This window comes from Botryllus schlosseri, chromosome 6, assembly GCF_051294905.1.
Source record: "Botryllus schlosseri isolate E-star chromosome 6, Bs_hap1, whole genome shotgun sequence".
Lineage (NCBI taxonomy): Eukaryota > Metazoa > Chordata > Ascidiacea > Stolidobranchia > Styelidae > Botryllus > Botryllus schlosseri.
The window spans coordinates 24,205,963-24,222,820 of NC_137241.1; the positions used below are offsets into that span (position 1 = coordinate 24,205,963).

General features: G+C 39.9%; 4 protein-coding genes across 4 annotated transcripts; 1 reads left to right on the forward strand and 3 right to left on the reverse strand.

Moving 5' to 3' along the window:
- Positions 1-241: 241 nt before the first annotated feature.
- Positions 242-2,963, forward strand: LOC145441697 (MAP3K12-binding inhibitory protein 1-like). The gene is made up of 7 exons (XM_080319623.1): positions 242-791; positions 860-949; positions 1,011-1,082; positions 1,160-1,251; positions 1,312-1,382; positions 1,447-1,608; positions 2,532-2,963. Exons 1-7 carry the CDS (start codon positions 741-743, stop codon positions 2,762-2,764), a joined length of 771 nt encoding a protein of 256 aa, XP_080175749.1. The 5' UTR covers positions 242-740; the 3' UTR covers positions 2,765-2,963.
- LOC145441692 (AP-1 complex subunit mu-1-like) lies at positions 2,828-9,195 on the reverse strand. The gene is made up of 12 exons (XM_080319619.1): positions 9,039-9,195; positions 8,201-8,284; positions 8,000-8,140; positions 7,031-7,161; positions 6,611-6,719; positions 6,381-6,543; positions 6,175-6,317; positions 6,046-6,117; positions 3,747-3,905; positions 3,558-3,683; positions 3,417-3,492; positions 2,828-3,037 (listed from the first exon to the last, which is right to left on the reverse strand). The coding sequence occupies exons 1-12, from the start codon at positions 9,078-9,080 to the stop codon at positions 3,015-3,017; spliced, it is 1,269 nt and encodes a 422-aa protein (XP_080175745.1). The 5' UTR covers positions 9,081-9,195; the 3' UTR covers positions 2,828-3,014.
- A 590-nt stretch (positions 9,196-9,785) lies between these two features.
- Positions 9,786-13,367, reverse strand: LOC145441694 (palmitoyltransferase ZDHHC21-like). Its single transcript, XM_080319621.1, has 7 exons — positions 13,185-13,367; positions 12,312-12,403; positions 12,075-12,190; positions 11,863-12,004; positions 10,285-10,401; positions 10,156-10,223; positions 9,786-10,080 (listed from the first exon to the last, which is right to left on the reverse strand). Exons 1-7 carry the CDS (start codon positions 13,354-13,356, stop codon positions 9,960-9,962), a joined length of 828 nt encoding a protein of 275 aa, XP_080175747.1. The 5' UTR covers positions 13,357-13,367; the 3' UTR covers positions 9,786-9,959.
- Positions 13,368-13,375: 8 nt separating this feature from the next.
- Positions 13,376-15,852, reverse strand: LOC145441695 (leukocyte receptor cluster member 1 homolog). Its single transcript, XM_080319622.1, has one exon. The coding sequence runs from the start codon at positions 15,696-15,698 to the stop codon at positions 14,913-14,915; it is 786 nt and encodes a 261-aa protein (XP_080175748.1). The 5' UTR covers positions 15,699-15,852; the 3' UTR covers positions 13,376-14,912.
- Between the last annotated feature and the right edge of the window lie 1,006 nt (positions 15,853-16,858).

Genomic DNA, 16,858 nt, shown 5'->3' on the forward strand with positions numbered 1-16,858 from the left:
AGCTGTATAGTGCACAATCATGATCATGATTATATATAAATGAGGTGAATGCAAACAACGGGCGCTCGTATCATATCAATACAGGTGTCTGTCAACTCAGGTACCATAATATATAATAAGTGACGTCATAGGAGAAAATACCTTTATTGGTGTTTCCCCATACCAGAGCAGCTGGAGTTAGGATTGAGAGCGCCATCTTAGGACTGATTAATATTGCACGTACATGAGTGTTTGGGCGATCGTTCAAGGCAGGCAGGCAGCAAGGTAGGAAGGTGCTGAGCATTTTTATGCACCGGGATCAATTTTTGTTAGGGTTATTATCTTTAAATAACAGCTTCCTGTCATGAAGGGGATGTTACACACTACGAACACCAGTAGTTCTGGTCCAGCACTACAGCAAAAGTATAAAATGACAGGAAACTGCAAGATACTCGAAGTGTGCAGTAATTCGTGTTGAATGTCCGGATTTACTGTGAATTACAGTGACAACTTAATTGTAACAGTGCCGAACTGTCTAATTCTTGCCTATATGGATTAATGATTCCACCCCTTCTGGTTTATGTTAGGAGCTCTGCTGTTGAAGTATTGATAGTGGCACCATAGTCGTTTACAGCTGTAAACAACTATGGTGGCACAGCAGCAACCAGCAAGTAACATTTCATTTGCTCTGCTGTTGTGAGTGTGACGTATCAATCAATCAGTTTTATTAGTTTCATCAATTTCAAGAGAGTACGGTAGATATGGATATGCTGCATCAAGTTCTTCAAAGCATAAACAAGTTTCTAAAAGAGGTAAAATTATTTTCCATCTATGTTGCATTGTTATCGAACTATTGTGTCTAAACATGTTCCTTTTGAAGTGCAATATTGAAGAGGTGAAATGTGACAGCCATCAGATTCCCGGCCTGGACGTTGCAAAAGCAGTGAAAAGCCTATTTACAGATTTAAGCGTGGGTTTATTGAGCTCTGAATTCAAGCTGCATCCACTTAAAAGGATTTATGTTTGACTAGGAAATCGACATTGAAAATGATAAAGAAGAATTAGACACAGCGGTCACTCAGATTACTGCTTCAAATTCCGAGGTGAGCTGCAAGATCCAGTGCTCGGCAAAACTGAATTTCATTGAACATCGTCACCGAAATTTTCTAATTTAAACTAGCTTCAAGAGAGAATCACAGCCTTCATGAAATATTCTCAAAACAAGATTGATGAACAGAATGTCAAGGAGTTCTGTGCAACGTCTGAACCTACGTGAGTAGATCTTGCATAAAATTGTTTCTAGTAATTTGTACCATTGATGATATTTTTCAGCCAAGAGTGGGGATGTGCCCGTACAGAATCCATCTACAAACGCAGACAGTTGAATGCGACACATATCGCAGGTTACACCAGCACTATTTTCTTTTCCGTGACCTTCCGACCAATTCTTCATCATTGTCTCGGTAGTGACCAAAGTCGTAAATCCTGACGGGCCGCAGATGAAATTCACAAATTCAGGAGACTGGATCCGACCGTCGACGGCTGCAATAAAGTCGAAGGAAAGGAATATACCGCATCCAGTGGAAGAGCGTCTCACCAATATTGAATCCCACCTTAGAGTCAACACAGGTGGGAACAGACCAGATGTAATTTTGCCATGCTAATTCAGAATGCATTGAATGCGCCACATGCAAATGTGGTCAAAGTAGTTGTTGCTACCCAAGTAGAAGTCACTCAGTGAATTTCTACTCAATTGCAAGTAGAAGTAACAAGTTCAGAGTGGCATTCGGTTCGGCTGATTGTTGTCTTCATTGTCATTTCAAAACCCCACAGGATTGCAATACGATGAAAAAAAACTACTTCAAGTAGATGGTCTGAAAAGTACTCTAGTATATATAATTTAAAAAAGTAGATCTGGTCAACCAATGCAAAACAACTAACAATGCTGCAGAAGGAGTCCGTGTACCATCTAAAAATAGAAGTCTCCATTAACTCAAGTGCGATCTTCGGCATGATTATAATATTCAAAATTTCTATTATGTGATAGATTGTTGATATACAATGTTCTTTCCAATTCCCTACGATTTGCTGACGATGTTCAGGTTCATTTCAATGTGAATGTACTACACAATTGCATATTAAAGTTCTGTACCTCCAAGAAGCTCTTCAAATTCTAGAAATTTATTATCATGGTCGATTTTTGAAAATCTATTTGTTTGCGAAAGCATATTTCTGACCAGGAAATAATGCTGTGTATCAATCGAACAATTGATAGCAGAAGCGTTAGATTTGTAAACTGCACTGCTCATCGTTATATTTCAATTGTGCCATAAGTAGTGAATTATGCAGACGTAGTAAGCAGCATGCACCGTGGCTGCTTTATACCACTCTTTGGCCAAGGTTGAAGTCTAAAATTATAATATTTTGAATATTGGAAGTAAAAGCACTTCCTTACCGACTACCTGTCACCCACCCATACTAAGCTACGAATGTCATCGCAGTACCCAATCCATTTTAAACACCACACTCTCCTCACACTTCTCTACATACAGATCAAGCCTCCGACGTATATCTGAGACTAAAGAATCTCGAAGATCGTCTCCTAGCGATGGAGGGTTCATCGCCGGAGTACATGTTGGCCAAGCGCATGATTCCTCCTGCAAAGCCAGCTGCCCACAAGAGAGAATTTGAGGACTGCTCTCTCCAGGAGATCGACAACAGAATGAGGCAGCTGAAGCAATCGTTGCTGGCGAAGAAGAGAAAAATCGAAGCGGACCCAACATGAGCGTCACTACAGGCTCTTCCTCAAATCACAGAAACGGAGCAGTATCTAGGAATGCAGACACGATTCTTTAGAATAACTGTATTAGATATTGCGGAAATATCAATCTAAGATAAGAGATTTACAAAAGTGGTCGGTTAATCCGTGGACCGACCGGCTTGCACGTCCGATCTGATTTTGACAAATACATGATGACATCCGGCTCTTCGGTGCAAATGCTCAGCAGCGAGATCTTCTATGGTACAGTCACGGATCAGTAGGTACGTAGCTGGTAATCTGCAACAACGGATATACATTCAGCGCAAATATATTTGCTCGGTAACGGTAATAAATTTGGATTCATAAGATTATGGTGTCTTAGATCTTCATGTGGTGGACAAGCGTTATTTTATCAAATACGGGAATTATTGAAGTGTAGTAGAGTGCTGCGAAAATGTCAAGTTCAAAACAGCACCAACCATCAGTCAACAACTGGACACATTGGCATGTACACCTCCTTGCTGGTAATACAGGCCTATTTATTTACCTTGGACAAATGGGAGGGATGTTTACATAACTCAGAATGAAGTGGCCATACCGTTTTGTAGGATCGGTGACATTTAGATACATTGCGACCACATGATGGAATCTGCAATAAACCAAATGAAATTCTTACCTCCATTTTGAGTAATATATCTGACCCAAGGAAGTGCCTGGTATCCACTTTTTTCAATGATTTTTAAATATCGTACCTGGCAAAATGATAATAGCATATCGTTGCGCAGCTGAAGTCGCGCCAATGCTTAGATAGCTCTACCTGTATTCCAGAGGTTGTGAAGTAGGGGATTTCAAACTTCACTTTGATCGGCGGCTTCCCTTCAATCTCTTCACTTTCGACGCTCGGCAATTCAAAGTGGGCTCGCATCAAATATTCTTTTCCGCCCTGACAAAAGAACAACCCACTCGCGAGGAACGAATCGAAAGTAAAAAATAAGATGGGCCGTACCGGGAATGATTTGATAGTCCAGATAATGATGCTTTCCTCGGGCACCCATTTGACGCTTCCTACCGTCGTCTTGAACTTGGGCGAGTCTGCGTCGTTTGGCACCGGGACGTGGATTTCCACATTGTTTGCGGTCGAGCGTCGCTTGAATTGACTTTTTGCCTGTCGAGATATAACACTTGAAATACAAAATCGGCAAAACGTATCTCCAGAGGTGGTCAGTAACTGAGAACTTCTACTATTCTGAAGTACTCGAGTAGTTTTCCGCTACTTGGGTGCTTACTCAAGTAGATCTAATTTCTCGTTACTTCTACTTTGTAATATTTTCTGATCTACTTTTTGTTATTTTCAGTTTATCAAGTAGAAGTAGTAGGAAGATAGCCTGAGGAGATGCAGGACTGTTTTCATGTAGTTTCAGCCAGTATTTTCGTTGTGCAGAGTGGATATGGAGTGAAAAATATGATTTCACAAAAATATCGGTTCTAATTAGTTTAAGTTCTTTTGTCAAGAGAACATACATGTTGAAGCATAAAAGTGGGCGTAGTAATGCCTTGAATTTCCAGAAATAAAGCTACACAATATGGCATTTTCCCGATCCACCATAGGTTTTATCAACGCTTACTAATCGCGCAAAGTGTTTACACCGTATCCGATACAACTTCTCGGTATTGCTCTTCGACTAAACCTTATAATATGGGAGAGGGCGCCATACCATGATATTTTCTAAAACGGACTGTTCGAGTAAACAGAGGATTAGTATCGCATTTCCATATCAATACTATCATTCTCATACCCATGATGGTACGAACGCTTATGCTGTCGTCTGTCGAAAATTGGATACCTTCTGGTATGCATCGATATGAATCAAGCTCAACACTACACCTTTCGCATAGCTCCATTTCCAGATTTTGACAGTCGTCGAACGAATCATGATCGTTTTTACAACTACTTACTTACTTCAGTAGATTCAAAGTCAGTTGATTCTAGTTCAAGTCGCTTTAGGTTGCTTATAAAAGAAGTACTTCTACTTGAGTAGCTTTCTTGACTACTTTGACCACCCCTGCGTATCTCTCCCGAGGTAGCTGTGTATTTTGACAGGGCCCGTTTGAGTCATGAGCAACCCAATACAGTAAGCATTGGTATGGACTGGTCAATGCGATTGAAATACTAACGCAAATGCGAGCAGAGGCAGTCAGAATGTGAAATACATTAGAGAGCAGGGTTGTAATGACTCGAGTCATGACTCGACTCGAGTCACGATTTTCGGATGACTCGACTCGAGTCATTTTCTCAAAATACGGAAATGACTCGACTCGAGTCAATCTGTGTATTGACTCGACTTGGACTCGAGTCATTGCGCATGACTCGAAGCAAGTCATTGACTCGAGATTCAGACGGCCAAGACCGACATATTCATTGTAATTTCGAAGCCAACACATTATTGGGATTTCGGTTGTGGGTACTGGTGCTTGAAAATGCGACCAGAAACTGCTAAAAGTGAGCAAAATTGATATATTATAAATGCGAACCATTCAATATCACCAAACAGAGTTAAAAAAGTGGCTTTAGGAAGACCTTAACTGGAAACTGAGCAGTCAACACAATGACTTGGACTCGGACTCGAGTCATAATACCATGACTCGGACTCGATCCTCTGTTCGCTGACTTGGACTCGGACTTGACTCGGTGGGAATTGAAAATGACTCGACTTGACTCAAGTCAAAAATGTAAAAGTGAGATTGACTTGTGACTTGGTTACAACCCTGTTAGAGAGTAATATTTGGTAACTGCAGATGAAAAAATTCAAAATTGCGAGACGTTATTGGTACGAGTAATGCAATCAACCTAAGAACTACAAACACAAGAATTTGAACAGAAAAGATCAAATAATTTGGCCCACAAAATTGCAGCTGTTAAGTCTAGTCCAAGTAGCCCCTGCTAAAGTAGGCAAGAGCAAATCTTTACTAATCATCTTTTCATAACTGCCGTTACCAACCCCTAGCATACAAGATATACTTCTGGACTATTTAAAATTTTTACGCCCTAGTCTAGTATATTGTTTTTCAATAACCGAGTCCGGCAGAATAACATTGTCACCAAATTAAGGGAACTTCTACTAAAATTCAATCATGCAATTTTTTTTTCTTCTCGATTTAAAGTGAATAATCCATTCAAGTAAAATATCATGATCAAGTTTTTGAATCAAATTGGACTGTGCACATGTGTCACATTTCGCTCGTATTTTGGAAGACGCTTGATTACTCGCTATTCATACAAATGACAATCAGACAGCACAGCGCACCTTCACCATGATCTCGATCCTGCTGTGCGAATGCCTCTCGATGACCGACTCGATCCACAGCAGCGGCTTCACCTGTATCGAACCGTCGTCAAACGCGTTTCACAAAACAACCCTCCCACGTCGACTCACGTGCGTGTTGAGTCTGTACGACATCAGCTCGAATTCGCCGTCCGGCGGAATGAAAGAAATGGTCCGGTCGTTTTCGAAGCGAGACAACCGAACGCACTGATGGAACTTTACGTCTTCCATTTCGACGGCTTTGTTTTTGCCTCCTGCAAAGGATACGCCGCTCTTGTTATCAGCTCAGTATCTATCCCTCGCCACGCGTCGCTTACTTCCTGTGTTTTGAAACAGAACTTTGTCGTTCAAGCCGAGCCTCAGTTCAGGCATCCCGGTGAGGTACACTCGCATTTTGATGCTGCCGACAATCTCAGATCTCAAGACGCTACCATTGGCGCTCACAAGAAGGTTGACGGACTCGATTACATCCAGAAACACCTAGGCGGGTGAAACGAATACTGACCAACAGCCGAATACTCACACAGCGACAATGCCAAACCCGTACCTCATTTTTCCGATATTTAACACCCTCGGACCGCCAAGAGACGGCGTTGGTTACAGTGGACGGCGGACGCACTTGGATTTCTAACTTGTGACTCTCCTGAGTTATATACCTGGAGAATGAATGCATTCAGAATAAGATACATGAAACAATAAAAGGATAATGGAAGCAGTTAACGTCAGGTAGAAATGTATCAGGAACGTTTTATAGCTAGCTCAACCCACTGAGAAGTGGGCAGGGATCAATACTTGAGTTTGTAACATGCGATGCTTGAGCGGAAAAGTGAACTACCACCAGTTTGTGTGATATAGGGGCAGTTGGATAATAATGTGACCACGGAAGTTGCCGAATCCGCAATTTCTTCGAGTCATGCACACTCAGCTTACGCACATCCTACACAAATATTCTGAGATTTTCACTTACTCCTGCAGAATTTTCGGGTCAGTGAATTGCGGAAGTCCAAAATCCATAACCTCATCCAACAACTCGTACACGATTACAAAATTATCTTTGATTGATTCCTCTTCTAATTCTTTGAAATAGTGTGAAAAGATCTGGAAAATATTACAATATTAAAAAAAAGTATGTCAGGTAGGATGACCATCAATGATTGCTTGTTGAAATAGATCCCTTGTGGTAACAAGTTGCTGAAAGTGGCATTGCATAAACACAGCAGATTGCAGAATCAAAGTTTGGAAAATAAAACACCTCTCAATGTGAGGAATAGAGCTTTACCATCACACAGCTACGAAACTACTAGCCTGAAAAGTTATCAAGATGAACAGGGGTTTTAAAATTACATCCATTCGTACCAACATTTAAGATTTGAAACACACAAACTTCTCGAATACGGAGGCTAGCTAAGCTCAAATTTGAAAAGGGAGGCTAGCTAAAAGTAAGTTGAGGCAAAGGGCGATAACCAAGTTGATCTAATCAACGTCCATCGGCGCAGCTGGGGTGCAATTTTCTAGCAGCAAACTAATTTGAACAAAGTGACGGAATGGATCTTTGCTTTCATAAAGCATTACGGTAACGACAAAGATGTCACCACATTGTTCAAGTGGGAGGTAAGGAGTGTTCCCTCTGCTGATAATGATGTAATTGCTAAATTAAAGTTACGCGCATCAGAGCCAGGTATCTTGTAATTACAAGTTATTTATATATAATCTTACAAAAGACAAGTGTGTTAGTACAAGTGCTCTGAAGCGCTTCAATAAACAGTAGTACAATGCTGAGACGTGACTGCACAGTTAAGCTAATAATTGTGCTTCCACAGAGCAGTTCTAAATATTGTACCAAACTGGATTGCGTACCGATTCACCGGACCAAAACATCTGGTAAGTATGACAGCGGTTCTAAACAAACCAGAAGTATGAAATATTTTCCACTTACATCGCACATTTTGTGCATAAAACTTGTGATCATCATTACGTTGGCGTTTTTGTTTGTGGTGGCAACGACGTACAGATTACTGTACTTGATAAATATGAACGTGACGTCTCCGTGCTGGATGATTGGACTCATGGAACCTTCCTAAAATCGAGGTGGATACAGTTAGAAAGAAGTAGGCATCACCATGACAAACATATTTACATCTTCTTGGTCCAGAAGAAGCTTTGGAAAATTGTCGATGACGTTCATGGCGATATCTCCGCGATAGTTCCGACATATCAGCACCTGAAAATGAAACAATAATGTCATCATAAATTTACACACTTGGTGTAAAATGAACTAAAATACTAAAAATCTACCACAAAATTATAGACAACTATAGATCATTGATAAATGCAATTAGTAAAACCCAGACTCGGTAGACGATGATTATCATGCTAATATTTCCAAAGCATTGGCCTAGAATCCCACTTTTAGACGTTACACATACCCTGAACAATTGTTGGATAATATGACAAAAAAGAATAGGTGTAAGTGTGTACCATAATGTGGGTGATGCGTTATAGTCATAGCAACTCACAACCAACTTCAGTTATGTCCGAAACCGAAACACTATACAGCTTCTTTACAAAAAGTTTGCTTCCATAAGATGCAGTGTCTGAGTCTGGGGTATCAAGAATATAGTAATGTTGCCCAACTAACTCAACATGAAATTAACAGTAGCCTGGATACAATCCAGAGTGGAACGTGGAAGGGTCGCACTCGCAACAACGTCATTTCCCATTTAATTACTCGATTATTGAATGCAAGAAATGCGCACTTTATTGCCCAAAACAACCACTGTTTCTACTTTCCAGTCTGGCATATCATTCAGCCATGTCGAAAATAAGCAGTAAAAACTTCTTAATTCAATAAATTTTACTTGAAGACAAGACACAATGTCACAAAGTTAAAACCAAGTGGCAAATAAGAGGCTTTTCATATTTCTATTTATCATTACATGAATATAGACCACAGTAATTGTTGATTAAAACTCTACCTTCCCCTTGTAATCCAGAATGTATATGGCTGATGCCACCATTTTGCTGCTTTAGTGAAGAATACTTCCGTTGAAAATACTGAGCACCGTTTGCAAGGAAAGCAAAGGAGTGACGACGAAGATGATGACTGATTCGGATTCTACCGGATTCGGGTTCCTCATACAACTCGACGGAAACGGATCCACAGAGAGAGAGAGAGAACTATACAAATGGGCGCCGCTGATTCCGAGTTTACAGAGAAACGCTGCCGTAATCAATTCATATCCATGAACTTGCCCCTAGATTGTATATATGGGTATTTCTAATCGACATCAAAATGGATCAAACTACCTGCTATAGATGGAATTTTGCATTAACTTCACTAGTGACTGCTTCAGTGAAATCACGTCTGACACCGTCTTCAAGCATTTGCGTCTTTTTATGCATAGTCCTACCTGCAACTGTTTAATCGCTATTTATAGTGACCGTCGCAACGTGAGTTCTTGTTCTCAAATTATACGACTCGCGTTTATGAAACGCCCCGTATAAATCATTGGCCCTTATCGACTAAAGCAATACCTTTTTGATCTGCATGATTTTCCGCATATAAGGGCAATGGGCATTTCTATCCACCTATGACATTGACTGCGTTATGTGAAACATGTTGGCGGGAGCAGGCCGCACCATGGAACAGTCTCTGCAATCGTCCTCATCCATACATCCATCAATCGGCCGAACTAATATCCTTCATATGAAGAAATGAAGTCTTGAAGAAATTTCCAACTTTATATTATAAAACATGATTTGTTATCCAAGCGTAGTTCAAAATAGTAAATTTCATGCACCGCAATAACAAATACCGACGTATCAAAAGTGCATCTAAAAGCAATATATCAAACGATTCCAAATAAATATCTATGAAGAAGATTTTGAAATTTGCATCAAACAATGTGTGTTCTTTGATCAGTTTTCCTGCTGACTTTTCGACAAGGCACCGACCATAAAAGTACATTCCCAGTCCCGCATATCACTGTCAGCTGCGAGAATGTCGGAAAACATTTCCTAAAATTGATAAAATACAGTTAAAATTTATCTCCTACGTTCCGTCACTTTACACAACGTGGATTCAATTTTCACCTTTTATTTTCCATTGATTTCTTCATAACCGATCTTGGATCCTCCATAGTTTCAATAGTAGTCATTCCCTGATAATGAGTGAAAAGGAAAAGTGAGCACGGTTTCATGGTGCAACCAGCCAGTACATACCATCGTGATATGGAGTCCGGTCAAACAGAGTAGTAGATTGATCCCAACGAATGCAATGATAGCGATTAAGTAGCTAAATGATTTCATGGGATTCTGAAGAGGATCCATCCACCATTGCTGCAAACGTCGAAAACATATAATTACGCTCAGAGGTGGTCAGTAAGGAAGTACTTCTACTTTTTGGAAGTACTCAAGTAGTTTTCCTCTACTTCTGGTACTTGCTAAAGTAGATCTGATTTTTTCTACATCTACTTCGTAATATTTTGTGATCTACTTACTTACTTTTCGCTATTTTCAGTTTGTCAAGTAGAAGTAGTGTAATCCTCCAATATGAAAGATAGCCTGAGGAATTTCGGGGCCGTTTTCACGGAGTACCAACATTTAATACTCATAAAAGTCAAGTAAAGCCCAGAAATTTTGTTGCGCTTCGCGCCCAGTAGTTACGGAGTGTCAAGAATGTTTTCACGAAAGTATCAGTGAATATAATTTAGGTACCGGATTGCTTGGTTCCGCTGACATCGCATTGTCGCCCATATCAAATATTTCATCATAGTAAATATGGTCCACCATAACATTTGAAACAACCGTTTCGCAATCTAGCAATTACCTATCTCATCGTAATCTAGCAGCCCACGACGTGTCCTGCTAATCTGGAAAATCCGGCTTTTTTTAATGTTACAACTGTTTTAGCAGTTCACCTTTGAAGCTTTATGGACAAAAGACATGAAATATATTTTCCGCTTTTTGGAAGTGGCATTTGTATTTCACTTCCAATTCCGAGTATCATACTTTGGGTTCTTTTGTCTGCAGAATATGCATGTTGATGTTGATGCATAAAAGCAAATGCCTCTATTTTCCGAAAATAAAGCTACACTAAATATAAATTTTACGATGCACAATATTTGTCATTTAAGTATAGTAATCGGACGAACTGTGAAGTGTTGAAACTGTATCCGATACAACTTCTCGGTATTGCTCTTCGCCAAAACTTGGGGCCTGATAATATGGGGTAGGGCGCCATGTCATGATATTCTCTAAAACGGGGTCTTCTAGTAAACAAAGGGTTAGTATTGCATTTTCATATCAATACTATAACTTGCATCCCATGATGCGAAAGAATGCTTATTCTGTCGAAAATTGATACCTCCTGGGATGCATCAATACGAATCAAGCTTTCTGCACCTTCCGCATAGCTCAATTTGCAGCTTTTGACAGTCCATGCGAACGAATTGAGACTGTTTTTAAAACTAGGCTACTCACTTACTTGGGTGGATTTAAAGTCAGACAATTCTACTTCTACTTCAAGTAGTTTTAGGTGGCTTATGGAAAAAGTACTTCTACTCATACTTGAGTAGATTTTTTCGTTGCTACTTCTACTTGAGTAGATTTCTTGACTACTTTGACCACCTCTGTCTGAACCAAACTCCATAATTCTGAATTGTAAATTATGATTGTGACTTCCATATGCAAAGGCACGGACCATAAATACATTGACTACTTGTTGCAGTGTTGGCATGCGAGACATCTGTCTCAAAAATACGTTTCTATGAAAATAGAAGACTTCATCCACAATCATACCTCCTTGCAAGCTTCACAAACACCAAGCCAGGACCATTTGTGAAGATGGTATATGACGATGTTGAGATTGACAAAAGAGGATGCATAGACCAACAATAACAAGAAAATTCGAAAATTCCCTCTTCCGACACAATTATTGATCCTGTTCACAATGCAAGAGCAAAGAACATGAAAGGTATATTCTTGCAAAGCTATAAATAAAGCAAACTCACCACTGACAGTGATGATCCATTTCCAGCACACAATATCCACATTTACTGCAATGGTGACTTCTAGCTGGTCTCGCAAGACAACACCTCTTGCACTTTTCCCATGTACGCCAGTCTATCTGTAATATAATGAAAATGTAACATAAATAAAATAAAGAATATTACGGATGAAGTGGCTACAGATTTATCAACTACAGATTTGCGTACATAAAATAAAAATAGTTGTCCAAAATAGCTTACATTTTGCGTTGCAATCCTTGGTACGACACCAGGATTTGAAAACATGGCTTCAAAGTAACAAACGATTGTGCAAAGGCTGAGAAGGAGGTATCCTGCAAGAATAAGAATCGTTAGTAGGCTACTTAGCATATCACAAACATCTCGAAGTCCCGGAAATTTTGGCTACCAATACTAATTCGTTGTCACGTTAACAGAAAACTTATTGTTCCGACTCAACGCCATTCTAAATTTGTTGAAAGCAAAATTGCACCACGATATTCCTGAGATGCTAACTATGGGATTAGGGCTGGGCACAATGATTCGAGTACTCGAATCTGAATCGATTATCAATTTTAATGATTCGAGTTGAGTAGTAAAATACGATTTTTTCGAGTACTGAAATTATACGCTTCCCATCACTGAAAGTTAATTTATCAACGAGAATTATAGTTTCTATACTAATTTTCACTTTTGAAGCCTTGGAACCTTGCTTGGCGGTATCGTAGCATATGAAATATATAGTACAAAGCTACGAAGGTTACTGGACGTAGCACATTTCCGAAGTCACGATTATCCCACAACATTGTCACCAAGTGGAATGAAATTGATATGGTCGAAAAACATCAAAGTATTATTTATGAGATGGATAACAGGCATCATATTCTTTGTGGTAGCATAAACGGCACATATTTGAACTTTGACATATTACATTCTGTTATGAGGTCATAATGGGGGATACTCGATTGCTCGACTCGACTCGAAGCATTTCGCGTGATTCAGAATCGAATCACGAAGGTACTCGATTTTGCCCAGCCCTACATGGGATGGACAGAACAACATGTCTCAGTATACTGATTTCAATTTGTATTTAGCAAGAATAACCAAATGACTTACCACCAACAAATACACTTGATATATTTCCGTCTTGATGATGTGGCAAAATGATAGGAATGAAGACAGCGATGTGACCATACAGCCAAATAAATATTATGAATGATGATGAAAGAATACCAGCACGGTCAGGTAGCACTTTTAAACCAAACGGTAGTTCAATATGGTTGGGCATAATGGTTGATACTAAGAAATCTGGAAAAGCATGTTGAGAATGGATTTATTGACTGATACTGTAGAACAAAGCATTTTTTTACTATGAAGGCATGAAGAGTAACAGGTAAGTGCTATCTATGCATTAAACCAGGGGTGGGCAACATACGGCCCGCGGGCCAGATCCGGCCCGCGAAGGGATTTTGTCCGGCCCGCGGACAGTTTTCCGTTTTACATGATAATGTGGCCCGCGGCCCTAGTCTGCCGAGATTTCCCACTACTTGCTTACAACGGCAAATTTTAGTGACTGCATAGTGCATGTTATTATATACGTATATGCGCAGCGTGCTAGAGTGGAGCTTACGCGTAATTTCGTCGAAGCGAGAAGACTTGCATTATCGGAATTTGCGATGTACTCAACCCTAATGTCGTTTGTGGTAATCATGGTGTTTGTCGACTACAATGGTCAATTACACCAGGCTGATATTTCTTATTTTTCATTATGTAACCGCCGACTTGTAGCACGGCACACTTCTAGGCTTTTGTAAGACGAAAACACTGCTTATTCCAGGGGTCGCCAACTCAAAACGGGTCGCTGGCCACTTTTCAAATTTCGTAGAGGTCGCGGACCACATGAATTCAATATCGCGATTTCTCAGGCCACACAGTGGAACAACGATGCTATCTCGTCACCTACTCAACCCTAGCGAATATATGTGTTGGTAAATTAGGGGTACCGGGGTTATAGAACTCCTTGAAATCTTGAGGATTGCACCGTGTGTTGATTGATCAGATAGAAGCAGACATGGCGGCGCCTGTATGACAATGCTATTCTCAAATCCACATTGTCTTCGTCATTATCGGCGAGAAATGGCTTTGAAGTGACATTACTGTCGTTAAAATGTATTCATTAAATGCGATTTATTCCTTGTATATGTGCAATGTGAATAAATGGGCGAATATTGTATCGATTCAGCAATCCGGCCCGCCAAGTACTTAATTTTCCTATATCCGGCCCGCCGACTCGAGAAGTTGCCCGCCCCTGCATTAAACCATTGTGGAAAAAGGCAGAACTACGCCTGTATGGCAAGAACAATAAAGCGTGTTGCTGGACAAGTCCTAGTCGTATAATAGGCCTACAATGTATGATATACCTTACAGATATAAGCAACAACACTTGGAGTTTCAACCAGTCATCATTGGCACACGAGTGGAATAAGTGACACCAATATTTGCAGCATACATGTACACTGTACAGTACGCCAAATGATAGATCAAACAATATTTCTAATAGCCTATTCATATTTGTCCTTGTAAAGTCTCCAAGTCAAATCCCTGCATTATCCTCCTTTTTCGCTGATGTTGGGGGTTATTTTTTCATCTCACGGTAGACTTAGCCCCACCAAACACGTCTGCGATCACCCTATGGACATAGTGGAGACCAGGGGTATCCAGATTCGACAGGACAGGAAAAGAAAGCTATTTCAGCGATCTTCGGTACAGACTGTCCAACTTTGTAGTGTCGGAAGCACACATTCCCTCCATCATAATGGCTAGGGCTCTTGAAGTACCATTTATTCATCTCCCATACCTATTTCTGGCCAAGTGAGGATTAAACTGTGAATTATATCGTTGAGGTGCCGTTTCGGTTGTAGATTTCTCTCCTCCATTCATCAATATCCTGGTTCTTTCTTTCTCTTTTTTCTCTCTTGCAATTCTCTCTTTTCTTAATTTCGCCAATTTATCTTGTTTGGTGTCGAGTCGCACTTCTCGTTCATCCTCAACATACTTCTTATGCTTTTTCGATTTCGATTTTTTTACTTTGTCTGCTTTACGTTGATCAGATGCTTTCTTCTCCCGAACATGTGTTCTAATAGAATTGATAGGATCCATTGACGATTTTCGTTTTGTATCTATTTCATCAGCTGAATCGTCACTGTCATCGCATTCTTTATGGCGTTTTGGAGCTCGGAAATACCATGGTTTATCTTCGTCTTGCATTGTCTCTGCTGCATCCTGTCCCAAATATTTCAGCAAGCCGATTTTTTTCTCATACTTCATTTTCTCTTCTTTTTTATCCCTTTCATTCTCCTCATTTTTAGCGTACGATGACATTGTGGCAGAAACCGATGATTTAGACGGGCCGACGCCATAATCTAATACATCTTTCAGATCAGTGCTGCTTTTTATGATTCGATCCCTAGCTTTTTGTCGAAGGTAATCAATTTTAGCCTCTTGATCTGCAGCCTCGGCCCGCCGAGAACGTTCTTTCGATTGTATTCTCGCGTTCTCTTCATCTTTTTTAACCTTTGCTACATTGTCTTTATTTCGTACATGCCAACTCTTTTTTGGTAAGATATTCATTTCATATACTCAAATACGTTATGATCCTTGTGATGCGAAACAAATGAATCACTCATCAATTATAATTACATACGAACCAAATGTGCTGGCTGTACCATGTATCGCGACGCAGGGCAGAAGCAGTTCGGTAAACCTTTGCGAAATTGAATCGCTGAAGCGTGATGGAAAACAGCCATGAAAATTACTGGAGCGATGATAATATCATATATGTTTCAGCATAGTGTCCTATATTGGGCTCGAAAGTCACGTGACTTCTGGTTCGCTGGGGCCAAACAACTATTTTAGATAGCCGCTGCCTGTGTTAATTTGCGATATTGGTCTGTTTTTAAATCGTATTTTCTGTCTCAGTGAGGTTGTTTGAAGTACAGCTCTGGGTTTTATGTTATCTTCTATGACTTATTAGCTAGTTTCATGACTTCTAGATACTAACTAGGTAGGATTATGTTGTTTTGCAGCCGCGCAAAATGCCAGGGTATAACGTGCCAATTTGTTAAATGGATGAGAAAAAAATTCGGAGTAGTCTTTCCATCGACTTCTGAATTGCCAGAAAACGACAGGAAAGTGACTGAAATTAATAAAGCTAGTGAGAATGATAAATATAATTAACATTTGAACTATGTTGACTTGTTTGTTTGGTGGTATCAAATGTCATACCGGTATCTCGTGTGCCCCAAGACAGCGTAATCGAGTTAGCTTCAATAGCAAATGATTTAAGATAAGCCACAATTATTAGATTTTTTAAAAGTGTTTATATAGTGAAAGTGGCCTAAGAATAGATGCATCAACTGCAGGCATCGGTTAGCTTTTAAGATATCTGGGCTATTTATCGAAAAAGATAATCAAGAATTTCGGTCAGCCAAATTTATATTCAACCATGCCAATCAGAAGGAAGTTATTGATTGTTTCAAGAATAGTGCTGAGAAGACTGCTATTGCCTGACAAGGACAAGAGTACCGTACTTTCGACTTGGTTTTTTTGCTGATGCAGCGATTTACAATTTGGTATCATTCTAACTGGAATGTAAATATTCTTTTGATGGGAGATCAGGTCTTGTTGTTACTCATGACACTACTTCCTATAATTTAGTACTGGCACTGTTGCCAATGTTTTTTCTAAATTTTGGTCAAGTTTCTATACATCAGTGTTTTTCAAAAATAACT